Here is a 17921-nt window from a genome sequence, read left to right on the forward strand (position 1 = left end):
CCAGAACTTCACCAGGAAGCTGAGGGAGCCCTGTGCAAACAAGGCGAAGGCTGGGCTCTGGTAATAAACGCACTGCTTCCTGGTATGTCCTTCGGCCCTGGCCTTGGGGTGAATGCCACACAGGCCCAGGCTAGGGGTTGACTGACAGACAGACAGGCACTGCAGTATAAGCCCCAACGCAGCAGCATGAGATCCACCCCTTCTCTGGCCTCCTGCCCAGTAGGACCATGTTGGCTGTACACTGACAGAGGCAAGGGCAGTGTGATCACAGACCCAGCCGGGACAGCAGGGCGGCCCCCCGGAAGGAGGCCGGAGGCCAGGAGAGAGTCTGAGCCCTTCGGGTGTCCCAGGCTGTGACCCCTACCCCAGGACAGGGCCCTTTCGGCTATAGCCCCTACTTGAAAAATCTCGAGTAAACGGCTGCTCCTGGCTGGGGGTGGGCAGCAGGCTTCCAGCCCTGTTCCTGCATGTGTAGGTGTGGCAGATGTGCAGATTCACAGGTCTGGGGGCACCACCATCAGGGAATGGTTAAAGCTAGACAGTACACAAAAGAGTACCTGAAAGGCTTCCCACAACACAAGCGTACACTCCAATGACGAGGAGTGCGCTTCTGGATGCCAGCCACCCACGCCTCTGTCCACCACCTGCACTGGGCAACCACCTGGCACGGGCCATCTCTTTGTCCACCAGGCCCTGGCTCCTGGGCCGTCCTGGCAGAGGGGCCTCTCTATCTCCCTGTTTCCACAGGCGTGCCTGGCAAGCAGAGGCTGCCTCATCCACGTGCCTCCCCAGCCTGGAGGACCCAGGGAACTTTCCTGTCAGCTTCTCCAGGAGTTTCATGGATGTAGGCCTGCACCCAAGGGTTAGAGCACAGGAAATCTTGGCAGCCAGGAGACATCAGGACAGGGGCCTGGGCCAGAACTCAGAAAGGCGGCCAGGTGCTCAGCACCCTCCCCACCCTGCCCCCTGCTCCCTGAGACCCAGGGCCATGGGCAGAGACAACAGAGGAGCCACAGCCCAGACAGGGTCACAGGGCCTTAACAGTCCCTCCTCAAAACCTGACTCTTCAGAGCTCTGCCCGTTCCCTGACCCCATCCTGGGGGGTGGGAGGTGGGACCTGTGAATGTTCAAAGTGAATGAGAAAAAGGCCTCCTGTCACCCCTCATCTCCATGACACCAGGGGTGCAGGGAAAGCAGCTTCACCCAGCACAACCACATGGGACACTTGTGCCACCTGACTCCCAGACAGCAGGAAGTGGCTGGTGACCCATTTTATAGGTGATGGCCTGGGCCCAGGGCTGTTGAACGACCAGACTGGCCACTCAACCTGGGAGGACCCTGCAGGCAGAGGAGGAAAGGCACTATAGAGGATGCTCACGTAATGAAGTCCAGGAAGCTGGCGAGCGGCTCATACGCATGGTTCCTCATGTGACGGAACTCCACCACCATCTTCTCCTTGAGCCGGTCATCAATGACGGACACTGTCAGCGGCGAAGCCTCATTGGCCAGGAAGTTGCCATAGTCCGTGCTCTGCAGGTGCAGCTTCAGGTCTGAAACCCAAGGGTGGAGGGTGAGAGCTGGCCATGCTGAGCCTCCCCAGGATCCTAAGTCCTCGTCCCCACCCCAACTCTGGGCCCCAGCCCCTCCCCTGCCGTTGTGTCCTGCTGCTACCCTGAGCTCCCATCCCCACCTCCGCCTCCCTGTTGGCTCAGAGCCTACTCCAGGGCAGTCAGGCCAAGGCCCTGAGATGCTCCAGACCCTTGGGCCCCGAGCCAGTACAATGGGGCCCAGAGTCCAAGCACAAGTGGAAGCATTGTTTCTCCAAACGACAAGAAGGCCTGGGAAACCCCAACCCAAGATGCCATTCACAACCTGCAGCCTTTGAGGCTCTCCTGCCTGGTGGGCTCCAGGGGACCTAATTTAGTGAAGAATGAGACACGGGCCCTACCCTCCAAAGTCCCAGAGAAGCAAGCCAACATACCCTGTGGCAGAAATGATGCATATGAAATTAAGGACATGTCCCATGCCGCAGGTAAAGTCGAGAGGGAACCAAGGCAGGGCAGAGGATGAGGGAGCGCTCCAGGCTGGGCCAGGTAAAACGCAGACAGGAAAATGCAAAGGAAACAGCTGCAGGATGGCATGAGCAAGGAGTGGCCTAGAGGGCAAATGAGGGGTGTGAGCAGGAGGCGAGCTGGGAAGACAGACTGGCCGTGCCCGAGAGCAGCTGGAGGCAGGTAGCCAAGCCCACAGGCTCTCCTGAGCTCTTCTGAACAGAGGTGAGGGAACAGGCACAGAGGTGAGAAGACAGAGCAGAAGGGCCCTGGGGAAGCAGACAGGTGAGTCCCGGGGGATTGTGGCAACAACTAGTCTCCCAGCTTCTGCTCGTGCCTCCCACACCTCAGTCTCTTCTCCATCCCACAGCCAGAGTGCTCTTACAACACCAGGCAGAACCCCCCACCGCATCTGCACACCCTGACCTCAGGGTCTCTCCCTGTCCCCCTGCTAGAAAGTGATGAGCTCTCCTCCAATGCCCCTCTCCAGAAGCCAGTCCTGCAGCCCTACCACTCTATTCCTTCACTTGGGCCACTTTTCTTTGTTATCACATCCCATCTGGCATGGGGCACACAAACCACGATCGCAGGGAGTCTGGGTCACTGCAGTATCCTAGAGGCAAGAACCAAGGCTATTCTGGTGCGTTTTCCTGTTCAGTAAATTACTGTGGAACAAACGGAAGACTGGGAAGAGCACTGGTGAAGACAGCAGGAGGGTTTGCTCCTGAACTCGCAGATGCAGGACACTGCGGTGGCCATGGCAGCACCAAGGACAGTGGCTATGTGGGCACGTGCAGGGGAGTGTGGATTAAGGCTCGGCAGCAGAGGCTGGCTTCTGCATGCCTTCTGTCCGCTGAGGAGGCTGCCCAGAGGGATGAGAGGAAGGGCCACAAGTGGGAACACTTCCACAAGTGCCCCAGCCATGGGTCCGGGGGCCTACAGGGCCGTGCTATCCTGGGACGCTGAGAGAGGAGGGGCAAGTGGGGCACATCATCACTCCACAGACTGAGGGGACCCCTCGGTGCCCCTCCTCCTGCACCTCATCAGGAGAAGAATGCTCCTGGCCCGCAGTCAGGTGTATCAGAGAAGAGATGGAAGAATGCCTCCGAGGGAGATGTGGAGGGGTGGAGGGAAGGAGGGAGCGGTGCTCGCCACTGTGGTGAACTCGACACCTGCGTCTCTCGGTGGCCCGAGTGGCACGCAGCACTCGTGTTCCTTTGCAGTTCCTGGGTGCGCAGTGAACTTTAACCTCGTGAGGCCGGCAGGGAGCCTTCCTCTGCTGCTTTTACCACTGCTCTACTATTCACACCTTTTTCCCATGCCACCCAGAAGAGGGACAGAAATGCAGACAAGTCAGGGCAGGGAGAAGCCACCAGTCCCTGCTCTGCCCCAAGGACCCCACACCCCTCCGTCCTCACCCCAGGCCATCTGCCTTGGCTCCACTCTTCCTGCTCCTCACTAGTCTGGCCAAGGCCCACCTATGCCTGAAAAAGGCACGGGTGAGAGGATGCTTCGCTCAGTAACACTCAACTTGTTGAGCATTAACCATCTGACTGCTACAGAAAAACTCTTAATGGAGGAGTTTCACTGTATTAGCAAAAGCCTGTATTTCTATCTCTAGTAATAGGTTTTATATGCTAGATTTCAATATGACTGGCTCTGGATAAGTGCAGAACTTTTTTTTTTAAAGAAACATGGTTTACTTGCACAAAACTGGTTGGTTTTAAGAGCCTGTTAATGCTCGCAAAGTGGTTTTGGTTGTTGTGAAACAAATTGTGAGTATGAACTGGTCCCTCTGAAATGAACTCTACTTATCAAGTCATATGTCACATGCCCTGCTTTTATATACTTTTATCTATCAGTAAATACTGTGATACTTGAAAAAACTAGCGGGCAGGGATTTCTGGCCCAAACACAGCAGGTGTTCCAATCCCCACTTGGGGAAGCCACAGCGTGGACAGCGGCTAGAAGCCCAGTCTGGCATATGGTGTTCTGGGTCAGACAGTCTGGCACGGCAGCTGGCGGCTCAAACCTGTCCATTTATCCATGTTTATCCATCCAGCCACCACAGCCAGCAAAGTCCTTCTCGGGCAGTGAGCCTCCTGCCTCTCCAGGTCCCAGCCAGGACTTGGAAGTCAGACCAGATGCACAGGGCACTGTTCTCTGGGACAGTGAGTTTGGGTGCTGGACCCCAGCCCAGTCTCCTGATTCCTACCCTCCACAGCACCCAGGGACTAGGCCTCCCACCCACACCCACCCTGCCCCTGGCATCCCTGCTGCTGGAAGGCTTCCCCACGTGCTGCGCTGCCCCTCCACAAGAGCCGCGCAAGGTCTCTAGTAGCCTGAAACCTCTCTGCTCCAGCCTCACCTCCGCGGGGCTGCTCTGCCTCGGCAGGCCCACTCCACAGCTCCCCCACCAAGCACCCTCTCCTCTCCAGCTCCCACCAACTCCATTTAATGACTGGCACTGATCAGGTGGGAGGCAGTACCCCAACCCATAGTGGGAAACAAGACCCTACCTGGAAACGGATGGGGCCCTGCTGAGTACTCAGCCCCAGGCCAGCAGCGACCGGTGTGCTGGATCTCCCAGCCATGCCCATTTATTTTGCTGTTTCGGAAAAAGGCAATCAAAGGGAACATGACAGGTGTCCAGAATCCCACAGTCAAGTATAGTGGGGCAGGGGACTGGGATCAGGCCTGCTGGGTTCTCTCCACCCTCAACTCCAGTCTCCATTCCTCCCCCAACCCTTGCATTTTTTACCCTTCTACCATGGCCCTTGGCCCAGATGGGCCTTTTGGATATGGACCTAGCTGCTCAGGCAGACCTTCATTCCAGAAGAGCTGGGAGCCCCCAACCCTTACATTTTTGACCCTTCTGCAACCCACTCCAGTACTCTTGCCTGGAAAATTCCATGGACGGAGCAGCCTGGTAAGCTACAGTCCATGGAATCACAAAAAGTCACACACGACTGAGCAACTTCACTTCCCATTGGGAAGTGGCCCACGATGGGCCTTTCGGATATGGACCCAGTCACTCAGGCAGACTCTTGTTCCAGAAGAGCTGGCAGATGACAGAGAGATGAGAGGAGCCAGGGCACGCCCCTGCAGAACCTCGGAGGCCACCTGGACACTCACTGCCCACCTGACAGAGGCCCTGCACTGGCAGGACTCAAGGACAACCCCTCTGTCATCACCTGTGGTGCTGGTCGTTCCCAGAGAAGACAGTACATGTAAGAGGGCCAAGCTGACGGATGGGTTCTCCTCTGCACGTCCCCCGCCCCTGGGGCTTCCCATGGTCGTTAAAGCAAACATCCTTGTGCCTTGGCTGCTGCGTTCTGCTGACACTGCATCTAGGGACTTGGCTGCTGGAAAGTAGACGGCCGGGTGGTTTCTGCTGGCTTTTGTCAGATGAGAGCAAACCCGGGAGATTCTACTGAGACTGCTGCCCAAGGCCTGAGGAATCTTCCTTACCAGGAAACTCATGTTTAAAAGCCCCCAGTGACGCTGTCAAAGGGCCATTCCAGACCACTTCCCCTGGCCAAGCCCCACTTTTCCCTGTGACCCAGGGTGAGGGGACAGCCCACCAGCCAAGGCGCCGACTTGGAGGCTGGCAGGCTAGCTGATCTTTCGGCTTGGACCACACAGGGCTCTTGAAACAGCTCTGACCCTGCTGGAGAAAGCTGGCACCCAGGCCTAGTGGCTGGCAGCCCCAAGCCCTTTACTTAGTCCTCAGGGCTGAGACAAGCCCATTAGAAACCATCCCCTTCAGCCCTCCAGCTTTCTGCTTTCTCTGAGGGATGTGGAGGAGGTGTGACCGGGGGTGGGATCAGAGCACAGGAGGAGAGGCCTGGAACTTGTTAAGAGCTCCATGGGAGACTCAGCCACCCAGCCCTGGCCTGGCCCCCGAGGGCAGACAAGGACGCCAGGGGCTCTGGGAAGGCCGGGGCTAACTCTGCTCTGTGCCCTGAGCTCCACAGCCCCTGAGAGGTGACAGGCCCTGAGAGCCCCAGACATGCCTGGGCTGAGGCTGGAGCAGTGTTCTGGTTAGCACAGACTCGGGGGACCACTCTGGTCTACCCACAAGCCCAGCTGTCTACCCCAAATCCTCCCATCCGTGGCCCAGAACCAGGAATGTCTGGCCAGCTTGGGATCTCTCACAGCAAAAGACTTCCTCAGAGGCTGAGTTCTCATGTCCAAGAAGATGCTGCTGCTGCTGCTGTCAGGAAGTTCTCTCTGAAGTCTGACTTGAAGCCCTCCTGAGAAGGCTGATCAGCTCGGTTTCCCAGTGCCTCCAGTCTCCCCTGAGGGTCTGGGACTTGCTCCTCAGGACCCCTCAAACCCACCCAAGACCCCCCAGACCTCCTCTGCTTCCCGGTGTTGCTGTCCCAATGTTCTGTGATTGTTCTTCCAACTCTGCCTCCTGGGGCCACCGAGGCCTCCTCACTGCCGCAGGGCTCTCTTGCTGGCCTCCTGTTCCACACCTTCGCTCCCTGTTCCCAAGCCCACTCTCCACACCATCACCCGAGGACAGTCTTCCAACTCCAACGTGTCGCTGTCACCTCTGCTAGCAGGCCCCGTGGCCCCCGAGTCTGACCTCCTCCCCTAGCTGGTGAGGCCCCACAGCTCCGGCCCAGCACTGCCTCCGCCTCCAGTGCTGTTCTCCAGTGAGGGTGACCCGTCTGTGAGCTCCGCTCCAAGGAAGTGCTCCCGGGAAGTGCACAGGGTACCCGAGGGAAGCCCTGAAGTCCGGGAAACAGGGCCGCTTCCTCAGGCCCAGAGGGAGAGGCTGGGCTGGGAGGGCACACCCCCAGCATGCTGAGTTGAGAGGCCTGCCCTCCCTCCTCCACAGGGCTCCTATCCTCCCTGAGGTTGCCTGTGTCAAAGACACAGGCAAAGATCCTACTCCAGCAGGATCAGCCAAGCGCTCAGAAGGCACCCGGGCGGGCTGTAGCCCAACACCCACCTGGTGTGGCGGTTCCTCCCAGGGCCCTGCAGAGTCCTGGAGGGCCCACAGCCGCCACCTGTCCCTCCACTTCCTGCCTATTCCAACCCAGGTCCTCCAGGCCAGGACCCCTCAGAGCAGAGCCCTGGCCCCAGCTAGCACCTCTGATTACCACTCTCACCCAGATTAGCAGAAGAGCATGGGGACCCCTAGCCTGTCCAATGCTCTCTTCTCTCTGAAGGACCAAGTATGGGCTTGGCAGCCAGCTCCAGCCAGGCCTTGAGAGGTGGCAGCTGGGCAGCCCTGCCTCCCACCCGCTTCCTGAAATCTTTCCTAGATCCTGCCAGCCCTGAAAGTCATTTTTTGGCCTCACCAGGGCTTCCAGGCGTGGGCAGTACATGGTGTCTCCAGTCCCTAATCTCTGCAGCTTCTCCCCACGGGCCTGAGAGAGGCAGGAAGGGAGGGTCTTGGCCCAGGCCAGTGGTTGGTCTCAGGCTGCCCCAGGGGCCCAGCAGGCACAGAGGCGGCCCTGGCACAGTCCGCAAGGCGGGGCAGCCCCCGACTCTCGACTCACCCATGGCCTCATGGCCCGTGAAGGGGCCCTGCTGGCCAGCTGGCCACGGCTGAGTATGAGAGGACAGTGTGTTCCCAGACTTCACTTCTGCTTTTCCAGAGGTCACTCAACGATGCTCTCCTGGGGAGCTCAGGGGTTTTCAGGAATTGAGGCCCGCTGAGTGAAACCAGATGTACAAATACACTCCCTAGAGCCCAGTGTGCCCATCCTGCCACTCCCTGCGAGAGCGGCGGAGCCCTGGAGCCTGTTCCACCACTTCCCTGGGCCCAGGTGAAGTGGCTATTTTGAAGGAACTGGCTCTGGGCTCTTCCTCCAGTGCTCGTTTGGCCCTATGAGCTCACTAATGCTGCAACTTCCAGGAGCTCAAAGCAGCAAAACTCAGACAGAGGGACAGATGTGGACAGATGGCCAGGTTGGTGGCTCAAAAGAACTATAACTCCCCCTCAGCAAATGGACTGTGTTTGGGTCTCCTCTCCAGGCTCTGGGTGTGGGGAGAGAGGGGGGAACCTCTCTTCGCATCAGCTCCAAAGCAGATGTATGCACTGGCTGGCTGGCTGTGCAGGGTCAGAGTACCACATCTGGAACTCCTAGTGTGGGAGCCACAGCACACAAACCATTAACCCTGGGTTTACCTGCAGCACAGACTAAGCATCCTCTCACCCCCAGGCTCTGCCAGGGCCCATCACAGGTTCCCTGCCAACCTCATGTAAGTGACCAGCCCTGCTTTCCAACTCTTCCTATCAAAGGCCAACTTTTCCCCTTCCTCCCTCAGATGTCAACTGGCATTCCCTATCCAGAGCCTTGGCATTGCTCCCATCCCAAACTGAGGTGCCCATGGCCTCTTGCTGGCCCAGGAAAAGGTCCATAGACAACTACAGCCCCACTTCGCCAGGTCACTGGTCTCAGGACATAGTTCCTTAGGTACCTTAGTGGGACGATGGGGAGACACCCTAGGCTTTCGGGCCACAGTGACCTGAGTTTAAATCTTGCCCCACAGCTTGACCCTGAGCAGCTGGTAGAATCTCTGGACCCAGGCTCCTGGCTGTCACCTGGTGAAAGGTCCTGCAGTGCCAGCTTCCCAGGGTAGCCACAGAAATGGTGGCCCAGAAATGGTGTTGCCCAGAGAAAACCAAGCCCTGCACAGCAGTCTCTCTCCCTCTCTCCTGGTGAAGGTTCTCACCCAGGGCTCCCCAGCTGATGGGCCTGGCCCCAATCAGGTGGTCTGTGTTCTGACTCTGGGCCATTGCTCAAGCTGTCCCCCCTGGCATTCCACAGAGTACCCCTGCCCTTCCTTCCCACGACCCTGACCTTTCCTGGGGGCTCTGGTGTGTCCTCTCCCCAGGGGTCCTTGGGTAACGCGGGCATGCACGCACACAGGCCACACTCTGCTCTCTCCTGGGGAAGGACGAACAGAGTGGGCTCAAAAGCTGGGACTCCGGTGCCTAAGCCCACGTCCCACCTCATCTATGAGCAGGATCACACAGAGCTTTGGGCAGCCCAGCCCCAGGCACCTGGACAGAGGCTAGGACCCAGGTCTGCACCCCCAACAATATGGTGAGCTACTGCCCTGCTGCCCTCAGGAGCTGGTGCAGCCAAGGACAGCTCTTGCTCCATGGGAAGCCCCTGGGCCAGCATGCCAGCAGTCTTGGGAAGAACCTGGAGACTACTGCTGGCACGGTCACATGCAAGTTACTGGGTTTCAGCTGGCATGAGGCAAAGACCCTGCAGGAAAAGGACAGCGAGTTCTCCTTCCCAGGTCCCTAGACTAGCATTTTGTCTCACCCTTGGAGGCCTTTCAGTGAGGTGCGGCATTCCCAGAGGGGGGATGGGACTGAGCTGTAGCCAGGGCCCAGCTGACGCTGGGGTTGGTGACACCACCCACCTGCATATCAGATACGGGGATCTGATAAGCAGGAGTGTCACTCCCTGGTCTAGGAGGCAGCAGGATGTCTGACTCGGGTTCACCACCCTTCTCCCTGCTCCAAGACAGGTGGCAGGTGCTGGCAGAGCACATTTAATTACCCTCATGCTCTCAGGAACACCTTGTCCCTGTGGCTGGGAGAATGAAAGCATCACTCACAACCCATGAGGAAGTCAACCCATCCGATAGTCAGGAGGGTGCCAGGCGGGCGACGGTCCCACGTGCCAAAGGGAGGGGCAGAACTGGTTACGGCTGCACCCAGGGCAAGTTCCAAGAAGCTCTCCGCTGACTGAGTGGAGATCCACCTGGACAGCCCCTCACCAGGACATCCCCACCCAGGGCTCACCAGAACTGGCATGTCCCAGGAGACACAGGGCTTGGAGGGTGGCTTCCCCTGTTGCCCTCCCCTGAGACTTAGCCAGCCTGCCTCACCCTGGGAGGCAGGGGCCACACCTCTGCTGCTGCCTGTACTTTGACCCTGAGCAGGCTCTTTCTTTTCCAGGCTCACCACCTCAGTTACAGAGCCCGCAGGCTGGAGTGGACCTGGGGCTTCTTGGCAAGAACTTCTTTGCACTTTCTCAAAGATGTAAGTCTGCCTGGGTGTTGAATGAGAAGAGGGATAGAGGTCCGGTGTGGCCAGGTGCCAGGCAGCCCAGGAAAAGGCCAGCTGTGGCAGGGAGCTTCCCAAAAGCTGGCCTGTGTCCTATCAGGCTCCTGGGTCCACTGGTCCACACCACCTGAGCAATCCTCTCTGCCCTTAGTGCTTGGCTTCTGTTCTACATGCATTGTCCTCTAGAAGAAGGACCCAAAGAAAAATTGGAGCTCACTTCAACTACAGAAAAGCAGTTTTAAGACCCCCAGGGGCTGCTGTTCCCAGTAAAATTTAAGCCAAGTCAGGCTGGATCCTGGAGGGGCATCTGGCCAGCTCCACAGTACTTAAGAGTCCAAGCTATGGAAATACTCACGGTGCTGAGACCTAGGGCCTGTGGATGGGCTCAGAGGATCAGGCCTCATCTGGGGCTGTGAGCCGGGCAGCTCTCAGCATGAAGTCTCATTCCCTGAAGCTCACAGAAACAAGACCAAGCAACCTGGGTCAGAAGCAGAGTTGACCCACTCCATACCCACATCCAGCTGAGTCAAGAGGCCTGGGCCAGGCAGGAAGTGGCAGGAAGTAGCATCCACGCTGGTCCTGTCCTGCATCACGGACTCCTCACACACCCTGCTCTAGGGGCTGACAGGACGCACGCAGGAGAAACAGTAAGACACCAGACTGAGCCTGATCAGTACTCAGGCCCTGGGAGAGAGGCAATTGCCCCCTCAGGGAATCTCATAGCAGAAGTTAGGTTCAATGATGTAAGTCAGTGGAAGAGTGCGGGTGACAGGGAGGCATGGAGCCTGGGCCAGGCCTGAGGGATAACACTCCAGGACTCTCACTTTCCCTAAGCTTTGCCACATGGCATCTGGCTTAGAGGTTAAAGTATTGAGGGTGGGGATAAATGAGTGAGCTACAAACCATGACCAGCAGTCTTGGGCCTTCTGTGTCAGGTCATGGGTCATAGCTCACCTGTATTCCTCAACTCCCAAACCTTAATTTCCACACTGGATACCATGTGGCAAGACACCTGGGGGGATGGAAAGCACCCCAGAATCAGGGTCTCTTTCACCTGACCACCCCTTCCCAAGTTGGAGGCTGGGCACCAAGAGGCACAGTACAGGTAGTCTTCAGTGAATAAGTGAAGTAAACTATCAAAAAATCTAGAGAGATGGGACTGGAGGAGCCAAGATAGATGTCAGGAGGCCATAAGCAAGGCCTTGAGCCTCACCTGGTCCCAGTTTCCCTGGGAAGCTACGAGGGTTGGATAAGGTTACTTGCAGGGGCCCAGTCAGCTCTGATATTCTACTCTGATCAAGCCTGGATCTCACTGACTCTCTGCAACTCCAGTCCCTGAGGGCCATGCAGGTGCTCAGGGTGAGCCCAGTGGCCTGGCTACCCCTGAAACAGCCCTTTCAGAGCTCTCAACAGGTGCAGGGAAGGCCTGGGGCTGTGGAGCAGTGGCAAACAGGAGAGGCCAAGCTGAAGCAGCAAAGATACCACAGACGACTCCTTGGAGGGGAAAGCCCCATCCATCAGCCAAACACAAAGCCTCAGCTGAAGTCAAAGCCTAAAAACCATTGCCTGAGCGGCCAAAGAGGGGGACAAGCTCTGGCCCAGGGCCAGGCCAGGGTTGGCCAGGAAAGTGGGGCCTGGTCCTCAGTGGGGGCTGTTCCTCCACACATCCCTTTACCTTCCTTAAGTCTGCCCCCCCACCAGGACCACCCGCACTCACATGGTGGTGGGGTTGGGGTGGTGGTGGGCAGTCGCACCCTAGGCCCTGGAGCTGCAGGGTGAGCTACACGGTGCTGGGTGCAGACAGGCAGAGCAGGCGCCAGGCCCAGCCCATGTGGCCCTTCAGGGCCTTGATTTTCCTCTCTCTAAAAGAGAAGGAAGGCCATTATTCCCATGCAGAGTAGTTTTTTTTTTTTTTTTTAAATCATCTAAGGAGTGGGTGTTGGCTGAGGCAGAAGCCAGGGAGGCCAATGGAAAGACTACTCCAAATTGGGGTACAAGGTGGAGAATTGTCAATTACTTGATAACCTGACTGTGTGTACCTATACACTATAGAGCCTGGGGTGCCTGATTTGGTCTCTCCCAGAGTCACCCTACACACATGTCCCTGTGTGTGCCACAGGCACCCCTACATGCCCCCCCCCCCAAAGTGCTGAAGAAAGCTGGGAGGAGAGGAGTCTGTCTTGAGGATGAATTTTCCATCTCCTGGAGGGACGAGAGTAGAAGAACCAGAGTGGAGGCCACCCAGGGAAGGATGGTGCTTCTGGGAGCCTGGGGAGCATGGCCTTGACTCCTGGCAAGCTTAAGCTCCTACCTGGTGCCCCCAAGACCCTTGATTCATAGCTGGCACACTGCACTGAAGCTGCTGCTCCAACTCTGAGGACTGCCAGTGTGACCCAGGTGGAGGTAAATGAAGACAACTTGGATATCAAGCCTGCAGCAGTCTGCACTGGGCACTATGGTGGACAGCATCCCAGGAGAATTCCCTGGCCTTCCTCTTCCTTACCCAGGAAGCAGGGGCACAGGGAGGTGAGGGTGGGAAGAGATGGACTGACAGGAGACACTGAGCCACAAGCCCTATATAACCTGGGAAGGCTGACTGGGAACTTGGGTGAGGGAAGTAGGGCCCAGGGCAGAGTCCCAAGGGGACAGCGGCTTAAGGCAGATGCTGCACAGAGAAGCAGAGAAGATGCAACAGTGGGTCCAGCCACACCCTCTTCCCTGGCCCTCAGACAGCTGAATGGTCCTGGTGCACCCCCTTGTGGCCAAAGGGAGGATGGCACTGTCAACAGTCCAGAGCTCAGCTCTGGCTCCCTGTGATTGTAACAGCCTTGGACTCCAGGTACGTATTTCCCCTGGGGTTAAATGGGGGGAAAGGCTGCAGGCACCTGCAGAGCCAAATGGAACAAGAAAAGGACTGGGGTGGACATAAGTCAAGAAAGCCAGAATGGAGACAAAGGGAGCCTGAATCTGGTCATGAGGGACTGGTCTGTCTTGCATCAGTGAAATAAGTGACCTTCTGAGGTGTAAGAGTGAACAGTGTGCAGAGGAAGCCTGGGCATGTTCAGCCCTCTACACTCTTGTCCTCCAGTTCCCCAAGACCCTCCCAAGGCTCCATATCCCTTAATTCAGCTCTCTGCTCCCTGTCTCTGCTGCTGCTAAGTAGCTTCAGTCGTGTCCGACTCTTGTGCAACCCCATAGATGGCCGCCCACCAGGCTCCCCCATCCCTGGGATTCTCCAGGCAAGAACACTGGAGTGGGTTGCCATTTCCTTCTCCAAATCATGAAAGTGAAAGTGCAGTCGCTCAGTCGTGTCCGACTCTTAGCGACCCCATGGACTGCAGCCTACCAGGCTCCTCCGCCCATGGGATTTTCCAGGCAAGAGTACTGGAGTGGGGTGCCACTGCCTTTTCCAGCTCCTTGTCTTTAATGCCTAATAATATATCCTTTTTTCAAAGTGCTTAATAACACAAAAGCAGAACAATCTACAACATGGTGCACTCCTCTCCCATACCTCACATCCTAGCCCTCTGCCAAAACCCAAAAAGAGTGATCTCTCATCCAATCACGCAAATACCTACTGAGCATTCACACTGGTGGGCACTGTGCTGTCGAGAACTAACAACATGCAAGTGATTCGTTTCATTTTACAGATCAGCAAACCAGCTTCAAGGCATTAAATCACAATGGACAGCGTCACATGGTTGGCCAGAAAGGGAGCCACAGTCTCCTGCTGCCTGGCCTCACACACAACTTAAGAAAGGTCCTGGTGACCCAGAGAGGCCGGGATTTACAAGAGAGACCATTACATCATGTGCTTACACCTGTTCATTCTTGATGTCAACCCTCCTAACAAGCTGGAGCATGTTTGAAAGCTGAGCCCAAAGCACAAGAACAGCTACAAGTAGGAAAAGATGTCTAGTGTGCTGTAGTCGACACCGCTGACCACATGGGGCCAGGGACAAACCACTGGAGGCAGACCTGGGCCCTCAGAGACTGTGGCTTGGTCCCATTTCATTTAACATCTAATGGCCCTAATTAGAGAGAAGCTCTGCTATGTTCAGTGTAGGCTGCTATGAAAGCAAGAAAGCAAGACTAATACATTCCAGAAAGGGGTTATGCAAGATGTTTAAAATCTGGATCTTTCCTTCTCTGCCATCCAGAAACCCTGGTCACCCTGGAAGTCTCATCTTTAAGGGTCCTGAATGGCTGACATTTGCCTGTGCTGAGGTCACTTCAAAAGGCCCTGTGGTTCAGACACTGGCTCCACCTCAGAAACCAGGCCCAAGAAATCAGTGAGAAAACTGAGGGACAAGAGTGTTATCACCCACCAGAGCAAGTTCTGACATGAACTCCCAGGGCAGGGCTTCTGAAACAAGGGTTATCAGTTCCTGTGTGGACTGTCCTGACCATAAACAGCTTCCCAGATAAAATCAAGCTACAGTATACACCAGTGCAAGGTGTAATCAGTGAAGAGAAAACAACACATGTATGGGGGGTTGGGGGAAGGCAACAAAGGGAAAAGAGAAAAATGGACAGGTGAGAGGTGAGCTGAATATGGACGGGGCTCTGGGGCTCTGTTCTGAGTGACATGAGGGCCTGGGCCTCATGCATCCCTTGGACTCTGAGTCTTCTGGTGTAAAGATAAGGGAAGGGGGTTGATGGGGGCTCCCTAAGAGTCAGACCAGCCCTACAACGCTGTGAACAAAAATCTGGAAGAATGCCCTAGCGTCACCAGCAGGGGTCTCGGCTTGGATGGCTGAAGGGTTAAGTGCCTTCTCTTTGCTCACCTATATGTTCAAATTTCTCTTATTTTAGATATCTTCAGCAGATATTTTAAACGATAAAACGTTTGTTCAATACAACACATCTGAACGATTGAAGAGTACTTAAAATTAAAGACTGACATATTTCCCCTCCCAGTCCCTCCAACCCTTCCTCTGCAGAGGCTGCCACTCCACGTTGGTTGTCTATGCTTCCAAACACATTTTCATGTGCACATTACCTGGTGCTCTACTAAAATGGGACTATATTACACACACTTTGCAACTTCTCACTTAACAAGATATTTCTAAATCAATCTTCATGGAACACTACACTTTTGAGCACCTGAATAGTATTCCACTGTGAGCACAGACCATAGTTTATTTAACCATTCCCCTGTCCACAGCAATCCCTCTGGTTCGAACAGGTTGCAGTTAGTTACCTACAAGGCTGGTGTGGACACCTCTGTGCATGCCATCCTGTGCTCACCTATGGGATGCGACCCTGTAGGTGGGTGTGCAGGGTCACACAGTACCTGCACGTGCAGTATTTAAACAAGGCAGTAAAAGCTTGTTCCCCAAGGATCTATACCAAGTTACCCTTCCAACTCCACTTTTGGAATTAAAAAAAAAAAAAATGATGTTTAGGACTTCCCCGGCAGTCCAATGGTTAAGAACCCATGTTGGTATGATCATCACTGGTATAATCTCTGGTCAGCAGGAGAAACTGAGATCCCACATGCCACGAGGCACAGCCAAAAATAAATAAGTAAAAATTATGTTTAGTTAAAAAGAAGATCAAAAAAGAAAAACAGAAGGGACTTCCGTGGCAGTCCAGTGGTTGAGACTCTCGGCTTCCACCTTGGGAGGCACGGGTTCGATCCCTGGTCAGGGAACTAGGATCTCACTAGTCACGTAGCGAGGCCAAAACTAATTAATTAACTTTTTTTTTTTTTAAGACACCTACATTAAAAAAAAAAAAAAAAAGTAAGAAAAGAAAGAAATCACCCTGCCCAGTCATGCAGGAAGGAGGCATGGCAGGGGTGTGAAGGGGAACCCCTGGCTGTGGCTCTCTGTGCTCTGCTCGCCAAATTAGGCTCCACGCCAAGTATACTCCTCAGGGCAAGCTTGTGTCCCCTTGGCCTGCTGTGAAGGCTGCTCCCCAGCCTCCTGGCAGGACTTGTGGGCAGGATGAGGCTTCTAAGGGAGTTTGCCCTGGTGGCAGGCCAACAGATGGCGCAGGCCGAGCTGCCGCCGGCCAGCATGCTGATGACTTCCAGACTGGAATCATCAGTGCTGCTTCCCTGGAGCTCCAGATCCACACAGCCACCTCCCTCAGACACGCAGACTGAGTGCTTCTGAGATGGAGCACCTCCTCCACCACCTGTCCATGCCCCAGACCTTCTCCTCTCCTGGTGGGGCCCATCTCAGAAGCAGTTCCAGCACCCACCCAGACATCTGAGGTCAAAATCCTGATCTCTAACCCCTCTCACCTCTATAACTAAAGCAAACTGGCCCAATCTTGTGGGTCTCATTCCCTATGCTGGTCTCTGACCCAGTTCTTCTTCTGCCCACCTGCCACTCCTGCCCCAGTTCAGCCCCATTCACTCACCTGGAGAGCTAGGAAAGCATATCCTCTAGCCTGGCTCCTCCTAAACCAAACCTCCAGAGCCCCGTATCCCGTTTCTAATCGCATCACACCACCAACCCTCACCCCCTTCACAGTCCTTCCCTCCTCCATGTACTGAGGGATCAAGTCCAAGCTGGCTCATGGCAGCAAGACCTCCCTCCTGCCCACCCCTGGCCTCCGCCCCTGCTCTGGGGCCTCATCCTCTTGCAGCAGCACTGGGAGAGGAACAGTCTAGTCGCCACCACGGATCTGTGCCAGCTCATCAGTCTTTGGGCATGGGGGAAAGGGGTCTCTTCACACAGCAACGTCACTGGCCAGGGCAGCTGGGACAACACAGGCCATCAAACACTGAGGGGAAAATTTCAGGTGCGTGTGGGGGGCCCTCACAACTCAGGAGACTCGAAGTACCTGTGGCTTTGGTCCATGTGCTAACCCTCTCCATGTGTACACCCTTCCCCTGAGGGGCCCCCCTCCCAGAGCTGCTCTGTCGTGCTTGTGGTCATCGGGTTGCCAGAACTGTGTCCTCTCTCCCTCTGGATCACATCTGGCTCTGAGGAGTTCTGGGCTGAGCTAAGTTTGTCTTGCTGTCTAAGCCATGGTCACCCAATTTCATCAAACCAATATATTCTTCTCTGACAAACAAAATGGAACATACAAAATGTTTCCAGGCAAGAAAATAAACAGAAACTCTTGAGCAAGACATTTCCCACACACTGACCCTGACCTAAGTGAAGGATCTCCCTCCTGCTCTATTACAACTTTCATCCCTCCTAAGCCACGTATCTTCCCAAGGCACCCGAAGCCTTTGATGAATCAGCCCAGGGCAACTATCCACCCTCAGCCCTGCGTACCCCTGACACGTGCTCTATTCTCTTCCTGGTTCCCAATTTCTCCTGATCTTCTACGCGGTTTGATGTTTCTGAAACTACAAATGCCTTCTTCCCACCTCCCTAACCTGGCTACTTTTTTGTGTAGACAGTTTTACTGAGATATAGTTCATATGCCATACAATTTTCCCATTTAAAATGTACAATTCAATGGCTTTTAGTATATTCAGAGTTGCACAACCATCACAATTAATTTTACAACATTTTCATTGCCCCAAAAAGAAGCCCTGTAAGCTGTTACTCCTCACATGCTCCCACTGTCCCAAAGTATGCTTCATGCCTACTGGACATTCAGCACTATCTTTTTTAAAAGTCTCTACTGAATTTGTTATAATATTGCTTCTTTTGTTTATGTTCTGTTGTTTTGGGCCATGAGCCATGTGGGATCTTAAACTTCCTGACCAGGGATCAAACCCGCACCCCATGCATTGGAAGGTGAAGTCTTAACAACTGGACCGCCAGGCAAACCCTCAATTCTGTTTTGATCTCCGCCAGTCTGTCCATTAGGTGCATGGGCCCCCCAGGCAAGGCCTGTGTGATATGTTT

The 17921-nt window shown here is 55.3% G+C and overlaps 1 protein-coding gene across 2 annotated transcripts in view; it reads right to left on the reverse strand.

The window, feature by feature from the left end:
- ATP6V0D1 (ATPase H+ transporting V0 subunit d1) overlaps positions 1 to 17921 on the reverse strand; it is a 39275-nt gene that overhangs the window by 12642 nt on the left and 8712 nt on the right. The window contains exons 2-3 of one of the 2 annotated variants that reach the window (XM_055551290.1): positions 1982 to 2155; positions 1379 to 1550 (exon numbers count right to left, since the gene is read on the reverse strand). In XM_055551290.1, coding sequence (XP_055407265.1) covers positions 1379 to 1550; positions 1982 to 2155 — 346 coding nt within the window. The remainder of the gene's footprint in view (positions 1 to 1378; positions 1551 to 1981; positions 2156 to 17921) is intronic. The other variant, XM_055551291.1, reaches the window with a different exon arrangement.

Source organism: Bubalus kerabau, chromosome 17 (assembly GCF_029407905.1).
Source record: "Bubalus kerabau isolate K-KA32 ecotype Philippines breed swamp buffalo chromosome 17, PCC_UOA_SB_1v2, whole genome shotgun sequence".
NCBI classification, from domain to species: Eukaryota; Metazoa; Chordata; class Mammalia; order Artiodactyla; family Bovidae; genus Bubalus; species Bubalus kerabau.